Genomic DNA, 18422 nt, shown 5'->3' with positions numbered 1-18422 from the left:
CCAATAATGGGAGGAGACCCTGGCCACAGGTGCATCACTGGCTTCCTAACAGCCTCAGGGCTGACTATGCAGCCTAGAGCTATGGGGCCACTGGAGCCTGTGTCCCTCAAGTACGAGAGAAGATGTCAGTAAGTCAAGCAAAAAGGATGAGTTGTTTCCTTATGCTAGAAAAATTAATTGTTTTCAATCCCTCTATATGGAATCTATTGTTATCTCTGCTGGGGGGGCAGGGAAGGACAGCATGAACAAACAGCTATCCCATCTGCTTCGGTACTAACTCCTCTATAGAATAAACCTCGAGGACTTCTCAAGTTGTTTGCAAGGCTTTAGAAGGATTTTTTTTTTCCTCCCACTGATGCATGACTTCACTTCCAAGTACCTCCACAGCCATCCAATTCCTCTGAAGCAATGGAGGTGAAAATGGGCTGTAGATAAAATCCACAGCACTGAAATCTTCTCTGCACCTGGATGATGTCTCCTACTTATATCTGTGGATGTGAGCCCAGAACTGGGTAGCAGGAATATTTTTTTTCTCTGTGTGAGCTTGGCAGGGAATTTGTTTTGCTCTCCTGCATTGCATGGCTGGTATCTAAAGCCCAATATGGTCTGGGTGTCCTGTCTGACAAGTTCTGTGTTATTGTAAAGAGCCAGCAAGCTGAAGGTGCTCTTGGTTCCTCCTGACCTAGGTAATTCAGACAGTTCTTCTCAGGCTGATGGTTGCAGTTGTTGATCAGTAAACTGTCATAGGAAGACCATGCAGTCACAAACTGCAATGTACGGGTTACTCTGAAGCTGTCATCTCAGAACAGAACAAGGAATTGTTGGGCAAAATGTTCCCTGTATTCTTCCTGCTACAATTTCAGGTGGAACAGGAAAGCAAAAATTCTGCTTCTCAGTGTTTCTCCATTTCTGCCTTGCCATAAAGCCTCCTGAAAAGGCAGCTCTGTAGTACTACGAAAAGCCGAAGGGCACTAGAGGAAAATCTAAGAAACATTATGATCATGTGAACACTTCTTAGCATATGCATAAAGTCCAGTTGCCCTCTGCCTGGTAACACAGGTTTCATTCCCCTCTATCTCCTACAGCACAGTCCCACCCTCCTTGGTGTTTTACCTAGCAAGGAGCCTATTTGCTCAGCCATATGGGGATGCAACGCGCTTTAGACGTGCACAGGATGGAAGTGTTTTCCTTGGGGGACATGAAGAAGCACTTATGTGGCCAAAACCATAACATTTTCTTCCTAACCATGTTAGTTTTTCCAATAATAGGTACTATTTTTCCCTCCAATCTTTGCCTCACCCTCCCGGGACATCAAAGCTACCGTGATGCTACTTCTGCTACAAATATTAAAGGCTTCAATTGTTTTTAAGGTCACGAAGCAGGGCTGGATAAAGGAAGGAGGTATTAATAAGGAAATACTGGTGCCATACCTACCTTTTCAAAGGATTGACTTCACAATTTGAGAATAAAAAGTCATCAGATTAAACGGCAATGCCTGCTTCATGACCTTATGCAAAACCCACATCATTCTCTCTAGAGTACAAACCACGTATAGCCTGCTGACCTTCACATACTGCTCTCAATGCACTATTTAACTATACAGAAAAACCAATAAGCCCATCTCGTTCATTTAATCTGCTTCAGATGACATCAGCTCAAATAAGAGTTCATTATACTACAGCAATGTAGCAAAAGCTAAACTACTACCAAAATAACTGATGAGGGAAAACAATTAGGACAATGTTAACAGGAGTACCCTGTTAGCAGGGAGAAATAGACCTGGGTATTACCCTGAAGGTGGCTGGAAAACGAAGCTGGCATTTGGATACTGCTAACTATAACAAGGTTAGGGACTGCGTTCTGGCCCTGGGGTCAAGTTGCTCATACTGGCTGCATCTACACTGTGTAATGTTGTACTGTGAAACCCCTGTGGATCGAGGACAAAATATTTTTTGGTGTTTCTTTCAGTTGAAAGTCTCTAAAATAATGTGAGAGCTACAGCCCATCACATCATTGTGTTTTCTATAGCATGAAACCAAAGATATGTGCTGTATATCCTAAGGCAGGTACCTTAAGTGTATACAGAAGCACGTGGTATAGTACTGGAGGACAGTGGAGGGTGGCAGGATCCAAACCTGTTGCAGTTCTCTTCCCCTGGTTTTTGGGAGTGCTCCCTGACACACTCAATCCCACAAGCTGTGTACAGGTGCTGTCTTCAAGCGATAGCTGAAACACACCCACCTTAACCTAGCCACTGCCTTCGAAGGCCAATGTTTCAGCCCAAAGCAACACCACTGCGACTTGCTGGTAGAGCTAGATTTTTTTTTTTTTTTTCTTTAGGCCAACTATTTCAAAGAATGTTTCTAAGATGAAACCATCTCTTTCCACCTGCCACCACCCTGTGAACACTTCAAGGAGACAGTCAATGTTGAAATGATCAACAAAAATACCCATGACACAGCCTCTCCCCTGAGAGAGAAAATCCTTAAGAAAAATGAACCAGTGATTATATCATCTGAGGCAGAACTACACTAAGCCTTATCTCTGAGTCATCAATCAGGCTGACACTTAGGCATTCAAGGGAGACACAGCATGTTGCTTCACTCCAAAATGCACAGCAATCCCTTCCTCAGCAGATCCAAGAAGTGGCATGCAACTGAATCCAACTCTGTCTCCACAGGAATCGTTGCTGGCTCATCAAGAGCTGCAAGCAAGGAAGCGTCGTCACACCAGTGGTAATGGCTTTATTCCTCCCCGATGGGATCAGGCTTCGCACTGTCTCAACCCCCTCACTCCTCCAATGCCAGATTTCTTTCTTGAACGACACGAACACATCCACTTCATCTACAGCGCTATCATGAGCAGCTGATGTTTTCTTCCAACACTAGACCATGTATGGGCAGCATGCAGTCAGCCAACCTCTTCATAGGATACCCCTCTAAATAACTGCACCCCAAAGCTACGTTCTATCTAAGAAATACAAATGACATCTTTAGCATTCGGACTAAACCCCCTGACTCCTTCTCCTCTCTGTTTCAAGTGAAAATACACTTGCTCTGTCAATTTCACAAGCTAATAAAAGACAATTCTCCAAGGACCTAGCGCCACATCAACAAATGCAAAATATATATCTTCACTATCCCAGAATAAACACCCAGCTCCCCCACCAAAATCGTGACGATTTTTGGATTCCACATACTTCCATCCCAGCACCCTCATGGATACCGCAGGAGTGAAAGCAGACAGCCACTACACTGCCTAATGAACTTAAATAGTGAAATACAGAGAGTAGAAACAGCCAATTACCATCTTGTTTTAAAAATATAAGGACATCACCATCTCTTTGGCTTCTCAGTCGCAATGCTGAAAGGAACTCCACAAAACATTTTCAAAAGAAAATTACTAGATATTAAAACGCCTCCACAAACTGACTGGAAATATAAGTTTCTATCCCCCACTCTCAGCTACCTTGCAGACGTGCCAACTGCTCCACGAGGCTTAGTCATCTAATCCTTCCCAACATGTCCTGTCATTTCCAGCCACCCCCAAGCGTTGCTGGTGCTAATTACACTTTTCAATTGGACAAGCGATTGAGACAAAACATTAATTCAGAGCATTTTTTTTCCAGCTTGGGCTTGGCTTTGACTTTGCTGCTTCAGTTACTGCTCTGAAGCATTGCTCATGGGCCCCAAAACCTTGTCAATTTTCTCTAGTTGGTTCAAGTCTGATGTTTTGAATTTGGCGGGTTTTTGCAATGGTTCTTTCAGTCAAGTCAGCCACCCTTCCCCTGCATCAGGCATGACTGCAGGGACAGAAATAAGCACCAGAGAGGGAAAGTGTGTAAGCGCAGAGAGGGGGCTCTATCAGCTGGTACCAAAACCAAAGACATGGTTATAAAAACACAATCTAGATGATATTGCCTCTACGGACTTTCCTGATCATCTAGCCTTAGACTGTCATGGAAAACTACAATTATAGTTTTCTACTAAATGGTTTCTGGCTTCAGAACTGGGTAACTGTAGCCCTCAGCGTGCTTTGCCAAGTAATTTGCAAGGAGACTTCTTTGAGCCCTTTAAGTTTGCATGTGCATTCATAAATCCACTTCACTGCATGTGCAACACAGGGCTGGTGGAACACAAACGCTTGTTTGTGCACACTCATCTCTTGTGAGATCAGCTGAGCGAGCACGGATATTTTTAAAGACATAACTCAGGGACTGACTTGTGAAAACCAGTCTTTGTTTTCCCTCTTGCTCCTGGTTGCGCAGTGCTGCCTAGGGACCTCAGTCCACTGCAGCTCCAAGGGGACCCTGCAAATCCCTCTCTGGCAGCCAGATGCACTGCAAGGGGGAGATGGACAGCTTGTACCTTTCACAGCACGCTGGGCTCATTACTTGCAAAATCACTCCTAATCTAAGGTTAAAGAATTTGGACCTATTTTTGAAATTTGAGTCTTTTACTTCTGTAGGAGTTGCACTGTGTTGCACCCTTGGACTAGAAGGAGCTGTTTCATTAAGTAAAGGGGTTGAGACTGCAGAGAAAATGTTTTTTTTTTTTTTTTTCCTTCTTCCACAAGCCTGTATCAAACCTGGAGTGTTCAAAACCTGTATCTAGTGATTACAATTCATGCCACTTCATGAAATTACCACAAGTACCTCTTGCACTACTCAAGGCTGAGCTCATGGAAGAATTAAATTGCCTCTTACATGTAAGAAGGTTGATGCTTGCAGGTAAAAACTAGGATTATTGGTAAAGTGCTCTGTTAAAGTTTGAATTGTGGCAGCTTGTGCAGCACACCGATCTGCAATGAATAGAAATCTCTAGCTCCTAGATTGTTTCATGTTCCCTTGACCTTTCCAAATGCAAATATTCCCTGAGACATTAAGGATGAGAAGCCATAGATCAGCAAAAATTGCAGATCTGAGCACTAGTATCAACTTGATGCTGTGCTTTACATAACAAGGCATACTCAAAAATAATGCTATGTTCTGTTGCCCAATTACAGAAAACACTATGTAGTACTTTTGCACACCTCATTAACACCTCAAGTGCTCAGCTCTTAAGAAGTGCGTTGAGATGGTGCATCTATTATTGGAACAAAGTCACTTACACGATTCATAACACTGAGGATCAGTTGCTAAAATAATAGCAAATGGCATGAGGATTTCCTTAATAGCATTAGAGTTCAGCTAAGCAACAGTAAACGAACACATGGGTATTACAGAAACCCTGCAAGTGCTGTCTGAGTGAGGGTCATATCAACGTGTTTCCTTTAATCTTGCTTTTCTGTAGTGTTTTGATAGAAAAAGGGAATAAATGTACTTGTTTCTGAAATATGCTGCTGGCTAGAATAGGGCAAACAAGATTGTGGCCCAAGAACAGTTACTGAGGGCTAATTCCTCCACTGGTGAAAATCAGCATCGTTGCACATATATGATTGCTTTGGTGGGCTCTGAAGGCTAGATCACTTTAATTAGGTGACAACTACACAATGATCCTCAATTTTAGGCACCTGGGTTTGAAAATCCAATCTGGAAAAGGCAATGCATTGGATAAGGCAGAAGGAAGAGAAATTAACACTCCTACTACTGTCTTTTCCTGCACATAAACTGGCAACCAAAGGACGTTACTAGGCTAACTGTAGAACTATTTGTAATGGATGTTCCCCAAACCCTCACACTTGTGGGGTTTCCAAAAACAGGTTAAAAAACATCAGCAAATCAAAAAGTAGGACAAAAGACACACAATCTCATTTATCCTGAAGCATACCAAAAATCCTTGCAAAATGGCATGGTCAAAGTTTTTCATTTAACACTGTAGTAAATTACAGGATGAAAGGCTATTTTAAACACGAAAATGTTATTTTAAAGATTTAATATAAAATATTTTGCTGATTGTTGTTCTAAAGCTCATTAATATTTCTATCATTTTCTAAAATGACATTAATTTATTTGGTGTTTTAGTTGCTCAAGATTTAAACTTTGGAGAAAAAAAAGTGATTTCACCCAGCTTTTCTCTGGCACCAAAAATTACACAACCACTATTTTCAGGCCTTTTCTCACTGCAAAATAGGAAAAAAACAAAAACTAAATCAATAAAAACATACATTTCTGAATGTGGAGTTGGAGGACAGAACTTTTAAATATTCCAGTACAGGCACAGTTCCATTTAAATTCACACAGTAGTTTTCATTACATCTAAAGAATTGCATGGTGAAGGGACAACCAGGCCATTGTTTTGCACTGACTTTTATTAGAAATGGCGGGTTCTGCATCCTGAGTTCACTCAGTGGGCAAGTATTGCACCAGCACCTCACCATACTTTAAAAATTCTTCAGTTTTATTTTCTGTGGAGATTTTCAATGTTGAACTAACAAGAACAGATTTAGAAACAAAAGACTGGCACTACTTTGGCAATTTTGCCTATACTCACCATATGGAGAAAGCATATCAGGTATTTCAGAACAACGTAATTGTGTTCAGGAAGTCCTTGAATGATTTGCTTGCATCTGGTGACTCGTAAACTGCTCTCCACACCTGCAATGTCAAAGTCAGTCTTAACTCCAAAACATCAAATATTACCAAGAAATAATACCTTATTTGTATCTGCTGGAATTACTTTAGGTATCCATCTGTAAAACTGACCACAAAATTCAGTTCTACTAACCTCCACGACCACAGTAACAGTTAGGGTTATCCCTCTGAATGACCCTATCATATTTTGTATGATCATGTATCTGGCTAAGACTAACTTCCAGAGTATTTTCTCAATTCAGTGAAATAGCCAAAATAATTTCTTTGCTAGAAAGGACTTTCAAAGGTCTTGATTTGAATCCCATTATCTCTCCACACACTGAATCCAGACATCTACTTTTTATGCTCTGATTTTATTCTTGCTGAGACATAGTCCTGCCCAAAATGCTCTTTTGGCACTCTAATAACTTTAAAAACACTTTTGTGATTCCGCAGGACACTCTTCTGTCTTGGCAGAAATTTATGAGGTTTATTAACTTTATTAAATTTAAGCAGGTTTATTAACTCATTTCTACAGATGGGCAAAACCAGAATTGGACCCTCAAACTCCTTGCATCATCTAGACAGTCTGGGTGAGAATTACACTAACACTGGATAATATTTCAAATATTGTTCCAAGTGACTTCCACCACCCACCCCCACCCACCCCCCACCCCCGGAATATTGTAATTATTTTAGTACTGGAAGTTTAACACCAATTTGGAGAAAGGTCGTATGATCACAATCATGCCTGACCTAACCAGCTCATTGTGATAATGTTTTTTCTGCATTTGTTGCATTTCTCTGTCCCTCTCCCTGACACAGCTAGAGGTGCTCAGAAGTATGTGTGCATGCACAAAACGCCAGCATGTTAAATGTTCCCCTAAGCTGTGGATTAAATACATGAAGCTATACTGTGGTGAGCTGTGTTGACATTTCTCCTACTGCAAAGCTATCAGTTCCCGTAAGACACAATAATCTGAATCCCAAGAATTTTTCTGTCAGCCTTCTGCAGAGTAGATAATGCAGGAATTGCAGCAATACTGGGCAAAGGAACTCTTGTTAGCAGTTTTCATGACCAAAGAACAAGTTCTTTGACAGTTACAAGCTTCAGCATTTTATTAATTTTTTTAGTCAGTCACTCGGCTCATTTATTTCACAGCTCCCATCAATAATTCTTTAAAAAAATGTTTTAGATGAGACACTAAAGAGAAAAGTTTCAGTATTATTTCTAAGTATTGCAAAGCAGAGATACTGTATTTCTGGGTTTGCAGGTTAAGAGATGTAATAGATACATCACACACTGCTCTGGTGTCTTCCAGAAGACAGAATGAGAATTTACAAATCATCCCAAGACAGCTGTCTCCGCTCACACCTCTTCAAAGCTCCCTTCTGCACTGTATTCACACAGAATATGCCTTTGCTGCAGTCCAGCTTGGCTCTCAAGCTTAAGATCTTTTAAAATCGGGATATCACCACAGCACCAAGAAAAGACAGTGGACATCACACTGCATAACAAGAAAGCCCAAGGAGAAATTCTCTTAAACTCCACTTTTCAACATATTTTGTCAACATTTAAAATGCCAGTAAACAAAAATAACATGGAATGAATGTTTCACAGGCACTTTGCCAAGCAAAACCTCCCAGTGCTCCTAGGACAATGCATTGCTCTCAGATTCTTTTCAGACTTGTTCCCATTTTTCACTTAGCTCTATCACAAAGCAATATCATGTCCAGAAAGTCAGCACAAGATTAGTTCAGTAAAAATCAGCATTTACACACCTTTCTTTCCAGTTCTGAGTGACTATCCTTAGTCCCTCCATTTCTACCACCTTCCTGTGAATAGAACTGTTTTTCTCAATGCCCTGAGATATTTATTGTGGGAACAGATGAATCCTTAATTTGGAAGGTGGTGATCTACAGACTTGCAAATAGCAAAAGAGTAGAGAACTTCAGAGGGTTCTGAGCATGACCCGATTAAGTTTTTTAATGGAAATACATGAATAAAGTTAATGATATGAAACAGTATGTGCAGATGCTAGTGATGGGCACAGTATAAGAATTTTACCTAGAATACAGTGTAACTGTAGACTTGCTGTACTTCTACACTTTACAAACATGTAGTAATTGAGATTTATCCCCAGTCTGAATTATTTTAGTGCCCTACCCCAACAGCAACAGTTATTATAGTGATGATAACCTACACTTTGCAACGGCATCAGCCCATGGTTACCAGAGGTACGCTAACAGACTCTGTTGGAAGCCATACTCCATTTAGATATAATTTTCTCAAAAAGCAGGTTTTGGAAAAACATGTGCTTGTTACTTGTGACTGGAAGACCTATGGGTTCCCTGCTAGCTTGACTATAGCCTGGATGGCAAAATACCAGTCTCTACAAGTACTAGGTACTAACTCCCAGATATTCTGGGATCTCAGATATTCAACCCCTATGTATTATGGGGTTGCCTTGCCAACACTGTAAACTCCTTGTCCCTGACAAAGGTCACATAATGAAAGTTTTATAATTCATAGTTTTATGTGGTGCCAGATCTTTAGACAATCAATGTCTTCTAGTCTCATGGCTTTAGATCCTTTCTTCCCCAATATGTTATCCCCTGGGAATAGCTGCAATAAAAACAAATCCCCTCCCCACAAAAAAAAAAAGGAAAAAAAAAGAAAGCAGCATACAAATGACCAACTAAATTTTGTTTCCACAATTTTCGCAATCCTGCTGCTAAAACTAAAACTGCTTTGACATAACTTGTATCACTGAGACTGACTCAGTGCTGTGCCATGACATGAAAATGGAGCCCTAACAGTGAGAAGTCCGATCCAGTAATACAGTATAATATATAGATAGCCAGTAAACCTTGTAAAAAGCAGAGAGGGTCTTGGTAACCCTGACCACCCTGCTCTGGTATGGATTATGAGGTTGTCCATCCATGGCTGCAGTGAAGCACTAATAATATTATATACCCACAACTGCGTCATGGTTAGCAAACAGCAGTGATTACGAATTAGCCAGGTCCAGTTCAACTTGCTGTATACATTTTTCTAACGCTTATTTATACTCACCGGTGATTCCAAGGATATGATCATAACACTCAAACGTTAGTAATGGCTGAGGCAGTTCCCTTAGGAAAGTCTTTAGGATAACAGCAGGAATATGGATATCATGATAATCATCAAAATTCACAGACTTGCCTAAAAGGAGAAAAAGAAGAAAAAAGGTGTTCAATCATATGTTTTACTTTGTCTTCAAACTACTGCTTAAAAACTGTTTCACACTACATTCTGAACAGAAAACCTCTTGCCTTGCTGCTACTGGTAACTCCTGGCATTTTATTTTTGTATTTTTCATAGAGTTTTATTAATCTTGCTATAAAAGATTCTTCCCATAAAGGCATTTCATAAAATGACTTCCCAGGGAAGTCAGTGACTTTCAAAATTACTTCACCACATTTCATATATTATTAGGTAAAATTATATTTCTTTGCCATAACCATGGAAAAACACCAGAGGCAAAATGACACAGAGACATTGTACTTCGTAACTACAGAAGCGTGTAGAGGCAATACGAATGTTCATAAAAATACAGACCGTTTTTGACTCAAACCATATCATTCATTAGCTGCTACAGATTTTGTAAGCTCTGGTCTGACGTCAACTGACAGCTTACTATTCAGTAAGCATTAAGTGCCTGTTGCTATCTTTCAGGCTTCTGTATAAGTAGTGCTCTTATTATTTTATGTTACAAATAGTTTTATGATTAACTAATTATAAGAAAGCTAGCATTTCTGTTTCACCAACAAAACCAAGATCAACAAAGCCCTCACTATTACTGGCAATGGTACAATGACAACTTACCCTGATTGTAGAGTTTCTGAACATCTTTGATAGTCTGGATGCTGGCTGACCTTCTGAAGAGGCCCTCTACTTGTAGTCCTGAAAAAACAATTAATGCAGGTCTCATCTGTAAAAGCTGTCACTGCCTTGTTTTTCTCTATAGGTTCAGTTGAAAACAGAAGAGAGGGAGAAGGTTTGGGAAGAAAGCCACTTGATACACTCATTTTTTGGAAATAAAGTCCTTGAGAATAGAATGTAGGATAAAATCATGTTTCAGCATTGCCTACAGCACTTTCTTTAACGTGTCTCATGGAAATACTACCACTTTTCCTTAAGGTGTCTTGCCAACTACCATTTTTCTTTAACAGTAGCTTTCAATTGCACCTAATGACATAGAAGCAGGAGATTTAGACTTACTAGGCTGCTTATGTACCCACTCTCACTGAGCGCATCTGCAAACTGAGCCCCAAACCATGCCTGTAAATCTATCGAAGAAAATTTTCATAGACGTGTTTCAGAGACTTGTGCAAAGAACCCCAAGCTCTACTTGAAAGTGCTCCGCTGACTAGATTTAGAGGCTTAGCTGGAGTTTAGCCGAATACAGCTCCTTGTTACTTTCTAAGCACTTATGCCCTTGCCTCTTAAATTCCAAGTTAAATATTAAAACTTTAGCCCATGCACTCAGTTCTGGAAGGAGCATGACATCTCAAACTACAATACCTAAAAAGGACACGTGTGGTTACTAAAGGGACCAAATGGACAATAATTATGATCTATTCGACCGCTTGCTTTATTCCCGACCAGGTCATGTTTCAGTTGAATAAAGTTACGGCAAATGGCACCACTGTAGTAAAACCGTTCCGTTAGATTTATAGCGCAACCGGTCTAAAGACATGGTTTTGGAAGTGGCAGCTGTGAACAGCTAGCTCATCAAGGCATTGCCCTCAGCAAACAAGAAATACAATAATTTCCTGAGAATTTGTAGAATATTATGCTGGCTGTCAGTGGACTAGAGGTTTTCTGTAGAAACAAGTCTTTCAGAAAATGGACATCATAAATGCTTGCAATTTGGTTTGCAGGAATTGGTTTAATAGTTAATGCTTTAATCTGATGTGAATCTCACTGTATAAACTACAATGTAATAAATATCAATTTTTAACATGTTTATGCCTTTATTGGCTAAGCTTTCAAGAGTCTAATTAAAGACATTAATCTGTAGCGTAGACAGGAGCTGTACTTGTCTGGCCCTGCATCCCATCGATGTTACTGTAACGGCACATAACGCTAAGCTCTTGCTGGATATGTTTTTTGGAGGTCTGAGGGGGGAAAAAAGCAACTTTTATCCTCATCTGCAGAAATGTGGGATACAGGCGACATCTGTGCTTCTTCCAGAATTCATTTTCCAGGTCAGCTGAAACTGAATCAATACACAGCAATTTGTTTGATCGGAGGTGGCAACAAGCCAACTACCAAAGCAGGTATCTCCAATCCTTCTTATATTTGTGGGCAACCTATTCAAATGACGTGACACTAATTAAAAGTAGGTTAGTGCAATTGTTAGGAAAAAAGAAAAAGCTATATTCTCCTTCTAAAGTAAAAGAACCACAACAGCAAAAGAGCCACATCTTTTTTGCATAAAAGATGCTCAGACCAGAAAATAATATATTATAGCAATTTTTAAATAAAGCATGGGTCATAACTTCAGCCTACTGGTAAACAGAAATATGAGTCAACAGCAATTATGCTATTGAAAGGGGGAAATGATGAGCTTGGGTACAGAGACAGCCCTTTTGCAACGTATTTTTCTGACTTCTGTGATGCACACGAACTGAGCAGGATACTTTTTTTAGAAGTCTGTAAGTCTACTAATTGCTCTTAGTGCTTCTTCTGTTTAGGCAGGGCAAGGGAAAGCTATCTGAAAACATGATTTGAATGATGGTGTTTCACATGTCACATCACCTGAACAGCATTATCCTATGCCCCCAACTGGGGTCTCATAATAAGGGATGGGAAGGAGGAAAGGGACCTGAAGCCTCACCTTGGTTATTCCACTGTGATGGATAAATACACAGTCCTATACACAGTCAGGAAATACTTTCTCCAAACCTGTCTTTTCCTTTTCAGACACTAGGTGGAAAAAAAGCCCAGTTCTTGGAACTACCATAATTAAGCTAACACAAGGTGTCCACACTAAAATAAAATTAATCACTTTGTCTTCTTTTTGCAGACAAAATACGTTCAAGAGCCACCAGAGCTACGGGATGAGGAAACAAAATTGGCTGAAGACAATCCTGGTCATTGCAGCTCAAAGCATTCATTTTTGTCTTTTTAAAAAAATAATTTTGAAGTAGCCTATTTAATTTTTGTTAGTAATTGCTCTTTAATCAAATCCCGTTTACAGCATGACTCATGTCAGCTGTCTTTTTAAAGAGAAATATTTTTTTGTGTGTACAAGTTGAACTATTTTGCCATTAATAGCATGGGTAACACAGTCCATAGACAATACCAACCCTGGAGCAGGAGTGCTTGCCAGAATACTGCTAGGGGTTGACAGACACGAGCAGCTAGCCTGGGCTTTCCAGTTCTGATAAACACGCAGCTGCATGTCACTCACATATTCTATCAATGCTGCAGAGCCTCCGCTGAGATAACTCACCACAAACTGCTCCCTGTCCCTCGCCAAGAAAAGGTAGATAGACAGAGAGAGAGATCAGTGGACTTTTAGTGCTACCTTGCACTAAACTCTCCAGACCAAAGAGAGTGACATTTTATTTGAAATATTAAGAGCTATACAGAAAAACATAGTATGTGACTAGTGAAGGAGCCATCTGTATTCAATGAAAAGTGGTTCTGCGATTGAGAACTTAACTGAGTAATTATTTAAATGTCAGTAATCATAAATGAAAACAGGCAGGCACTTCATTCCACATTGAAATAAGATGGCTTTTACCACAGCAGACAAAATTTCACAGTGCAATGACACAACTGTGTCACACTCCGAATTAATAAACTGTTGCTAAAAATACTTAACCTTCTTCTACCCCCCCGATCAGTTGTCCCACAGGAAAGACACAGAAAATCAAAACTGATACAGATAAATTAAAGCAACACATGCTGTCACATTGCTGCAAACTTGTCAAAGAGAGAGAGATGAGAAAATTACATTCTTTTTCTTTCAATCATCCTTGATTTGAGGGTTGCTGGCATCAAAAACCTTTGTTAATTTTGCTATTTCTCTTCTGAAAGCAGACAAGAGTGAGCATCTGAATTCCTTCTGTCCCAAATTGAGTTTGGAAATGTTTCTTTTGACTGGGGTCGTGCCAAGTCTCAGGAAGTGTCCATCCTGATTTGGAAGCGGTTTTCATTCTCATTAATACAACTGATTTAGACATCTTCTTGCAGATTACCTAATTCTAGTAAGGTTCCTTTTTAAAAAGTAGAGCTAATTTATTTCTAATACGAGGACTGATGAGTTTATAGCATATTTTAATTGTCCATCTTCAATGCCTGAAGTGGTAGCCATTATGAATTTTTAGGCTTAAGACAAATTTGAGTTTTTTTTTTTTAAAGCTAGAACAGTACAAGTTTGAGGAGGAGATTGCACAGCCTTCCTTTCCCTTGTACTCTGTGAAATGAATACAGAACAAGTGAGCGTGATGTCCGCAGTTTGTAAAGATGATTTGCGCTGCAAGAAGGTGCGCAGCAGATCAAGGGCAGAGGGGGAGAGAAGGGACAGTTCCAGCCCTACTGAAAAGCTGAGCAGCAGCAGCAAGGATGCGCATCCACCACAGAATCCAAAGCGTATTTGTGTCCTTGCAGTTTTGAACAGCATAGTCTCTAGCCTTTGGATTTATGAATGAATATTCTCAGTTTACACTTGGCACCTCTGAACATAATTTATTTACAATGCCTGAGCACCAAAAACACAAACTGTGCTTATTACAAGGTTCATTTTTATTTGATGGCACACGAACCAGTCTTGGGATTTATCTCATCTCCATGAACCCTAGGTAAAAACAAAAGAGCCAAGAACTCAGAAACATTTACATGGCCAATGTCAAGCTTTCCCGGTGTTGCATTTTTAAAAGATATTTGATTGATCACAAGAAGCGGAGGCCAGAAGGCAAACTCGCTAAGCTGCAGCAATCCAAACATATTCAGAATGCATAACCATCCATCTCTACCCATTCTGACTATCACCACCAGGATGTATTCATTCACATTAAAAAATGGAACCCAAACTTTCTCCATCAGCAAGATTTGTTGTGTTTCATGGAGGGGACGAGGAGGAAAGATTAATCACTGTTTACCACTGCTTCTGCTATTGAACAGAAAAAGGACAGCTTTAGTTGTCGCTATAATCATACCATAGAACATTTACTACTTTATCATTAAACTTCTATAGCATGGTTATTACCATTTCATTTAGAAGTCTTAGTCATCGCCCAGGACTCTCCTGTGGTACCACGAGACAACATCGAACAAAACCTTTGTGCTGCAAAGCACTTCCAGTCAACAAAAGAGATGAGGTAAGAGAGAAAGACTCGGCAATGGGGCCTACTGCGAGATAATTTTCCTATAGGGGACAGTTATCTTTTCTGCTTTATAATTCTGTAGTGTGATTCCTTCACTGTGAGTTTATTGTTCCATCACTTCTAAGCTGCTGCTGATCTCACATGGTCTCTTTAGTAATCAGTTCTCTATGCCATTTTTTTATAGCTGTTTCCTTATATGGCCATTCTATAGAATGCAAATGTTACCAAATTTTGGAAATTTTACTAATAACATCAGCAGGTTAGCTTTGGTTTTAAATTGTTTAAACATGGACAAGCATGTCGTTTATACCTTTGGGGATATTCTCTAAAATGTAAAATATATTAACAATAATAATCCTACCTATATATTTCAAATTGGTATTTTGCATAAGACCAATACAAATGACAGTGTATTAATAGCTGAGATAGGCTTGAGCAACATTCCTGCCCTTTGTAACCTATTTGACATCTTCATGCAGGTCCGAACAGTGCAGTTTTTACCCACCATAATGAATCAAATAAAAATTCCTTTAAAAGCTGTTGCCTGACCTCCAGATCTTGGGGGGTTTGCAAACAAAATATGGATTTTGCCATGCAGTTTTATTTTTAGCATGTATCAGTTAGTGCACTCAAACTGCAAGTCAAAGTTTAAAAACTAAGAGAGCATGGTGAATTGTACTAATACTGACCTAAACAAACACCAAAACCACCAGCCACACAGCACCTAGTTTTTAATTTATCACGATACCTTATATCCAGTCTGCAACCTGCTTTTCTAGGAAAAAAGACATGTAAGCAAAAGACACGAAAGGGAACTTCTGCTGTGACATCTTATTAGACTTCAAAAAGCAGAAGTGTATTTCTGAATCCTAAAGCCTACGACAGATAAAATTGCCTCGGAGGCTGGGCAGCTCTGAAGCGAGCGGGCCCCTCTCTGCCCTGCCGGGTCGGTGTGGGCAGCACCAGCAGCTTCAGCCACGTGCACAACCCCGTCCCCGAGCATTACAGAAGCCATACACACACAGAGGCATCCTCCACAGCATGGCATTCCTTACATCCTTGGTTACCAAAATGGTCGGTTAGAAGTGACAGCTGCCATTTACAGTCTCACTCCAGCACAAGATAGGTTGCTGAGGACACGTGGGGACATATTAACCAGAGAAAGAAAATTACTACCCTGTGGCATAAGCCTGGCTTTTAGGAGAAAAGGGACTGTGAGCAAAGCATCAAGATCATTACAGCCAAAGGAATGACACCAGGTTAGAAACACTTATGAATTGTTCTGACAAGAGAGTGAATATTTAATTAAGCAAGGTAATTTCTCACAGCATGGTAGAGATAAGGTAGTACACACACACAAAAAAAATCTTATTTAGTGCAAGTGCAAGTCAAGCCTTTCATTTATAAACTAGACAGATTAACAGGTTGCGGTTTTCAGGCTGAGCGTAGAAAAAAAATGTCCTCTGGTTTGCTGGTTACAATGAAGATTCAGTCACAAATGTGCTATTTTAAATCTGCCCTTCCTCTTTGGCCTGACTAAATCATCAGTTGGGTTCAGGATGATACCGACACCTTACTTCTGAAATTAAGAGCACCTCTCTGGTTTGGTCCAGAAGACGAACGAGCTCTGAGGCTTAGTCTTAATGAGCTGATCATTTTCTCAGATACTCAGAACTCGTTTTAGGAAACCAATTCTTCCCTGTGAAGGTTAACAGGAACTGAAATTAAGCATTTTTAAAATTCAGTATTAAAAACTTTAAAAACATTTTTCACTCTAAAGTGGAGCCAGAATGAAAGTGGTGAAATTGCTACTTTCTTTTCCTTTGTTGAAAAAATAACATGAAAATTATTATAGAAATAAACAAACTTAGTTTATTGTGTTTATTGTAATAGTGTCTGAGGCATCAGCTGTAATAGATCTCGTTTATATAACACAAACACATGTAGAGGAATCTCTGCTTGTGGTAGATTCTTTAGTCTCTGTTAAGGTACTGGGTGACTTACTAACTGGATCCAGTGAGAGTCATCTTGGTCAGAAACAGCTATCTAAATATGCACTCGGACAAATATATGAGGAAGAAACCCACACTCACTGTCATAACACTGATTTGGCTGTTGGGGATGAGGACATGCTTGCTCCTGTCAGAGCCCACTCAATAACTCGGTACAAGACGGGGAGTTTTGGCTCATTTGTACAGATGAGGATGCCTCCACACTGGTAAGAACACTTCTGCCAACAGTGTTGTCTGAAACTCAGGCAGAAAATTTAAACATCAGGGAAGAAAAATGTGACATGAAGCAATCTGTCAAAGGGACTGGAGTCATTAAGATGAAAAAGGCTGGGTGAACTTTAGAGACTGAAAGTTTCCTAAGCCTGGCAGCATACTATTGCAGGCTGGTGCCTAGTTCAAATACCACCACAGATCCTGCATCAGATCTGTTCAAGAAATAAGAGCCTGAGCAGTACAGAATGGACTTAACAGATGTCAGAAGGTCTCTGACGTTTCACAAAATCCTAACCCTGTTAATGAAGCATGATTTTGCAGAAGCTTTCGTGATCCAAGTCAGAGTTTCAGAAACTGATTTCAGGTACACAGATGTGAAAATATAGCAATGGGAAGAAAGAGTGAAAACACAGCAATTGGAAGAAAGACTGGAAATACTGCACCTAGGGTGAATAACAAAACCCACTCCCTGCTAATTCTGCGAGGCTGGAAACTATGCCAAAATCAAATGGAATAGGGTAACGACAGTGAATTTTTGTCTCTTCCGGAAGATGAACTGCAGCTCTCACTGTGCTCACGGCCACGTCTGGAGTGCAAAGAACGCTGCCAGTCAGCCTCCCAGGGCTGTCAGCATGGGATCCGACACTCGCTGAAGCTGATGGCAGAATTGAGATATTCCAAATTTAGAGAAAGAGTTAAAATCATAGCAGACAGCAGGTACAACAGATACCTGCACACTTATAATCAAGTGCAAAAAAATGCATGTCTATCACCTACTGCTTAACAGCCTTGGCATGGCAGGTGCTTGGCTTTCAAGCATCAGCTGGCTGAGAATGTCAGAAAACACTCTACCTGACAAGCCATCTCTCCTTAGAAATCTGGTTTGTGGAGATCTCCTTATGATCGGAAGCATGACAGCTCTGAGCAAACCTGGGCTCGGCTGGAAAATATCAACGTTCACAGAGCCCATGCCCTTCTTTCCTGGGGGCACAGAAGAACAGAGAGCTGTGGAAAAAATGAGATAGTCCGGCTAGCAAGTACATGGCTGGACTATGTATCAGTGGCCAGCATTACCATGCCACTGACTTGCAGAGATGCACAAAGTAGGACAAGGGCTTTGTTCAGAAGTATCATCACATTTCCTCAGAGACTATCCTTTACAAACTGTGCTGATACTGCACTGAACAGATGAGTTTTTAGCCAAAAAAAAAGATGAAGTTTGGAGAAAACCCAAGGATGATTACTGCTTTCAGAATAACAAACATTTCATCTAGGAGAAATTCTGCAATGACAAGGTTGAGCCA

The 18422-nt window shown here is 40.2% G+C and overlaps 1 protein-coding gene across 5 annotated transcripts in view; it reads right to left on the bottom strand.

The window, feature by feature from the left end:
• The window catches only part of ARHGAP8 (Rho GTPase activating protein 8), an 86245-nt gene that overhangs the window by 5855 nt on the left and 61968 nt on the right, over window positions 1-18422 (bottom strand). For all 5 annotated transcript variants that reach the window (XM_087766340.1, XM_087766339.1, XM_087766341.1 and 2 more), the window contains 3 exons: window positions 10380-10457; window positions 9588-9716; window positions 6432-6535 (listed from right to left, as the gene is read on the bottom strand). In XM_087766340.1, coding sequence (XP_087622466.1) covers window positions 6432-6535; window positions 9588-9716; window positions 10380-10457 — 311 coding nt within the window. The remainder of the gene's footprint in view (window positions 1-6431; window positions 6536-9587; window positions 9717-10379; window positions 10458-18422) is intronic.

Source organism: Nipponia nippon, unplaced genomic scaffold, assembly GCF_047370975.1.
Source record: "Nipponia nippon isolate SJK-2023a ecotype South Korea unplaced genomic scaffold, ASM4737097v1 scaffold_3, whole genome shotgun sequence".
NCBI classification, from domain to species: domain Eukaryota; kingdom Metazoa; phylum Chordata; class Aves; order Pelecaniformes; family Threskiornithidae; genus Nipponia; species Nipponia nippon.
This window is presented reverse-complemented; position numbering and strand designations above follow the sequence as displayed.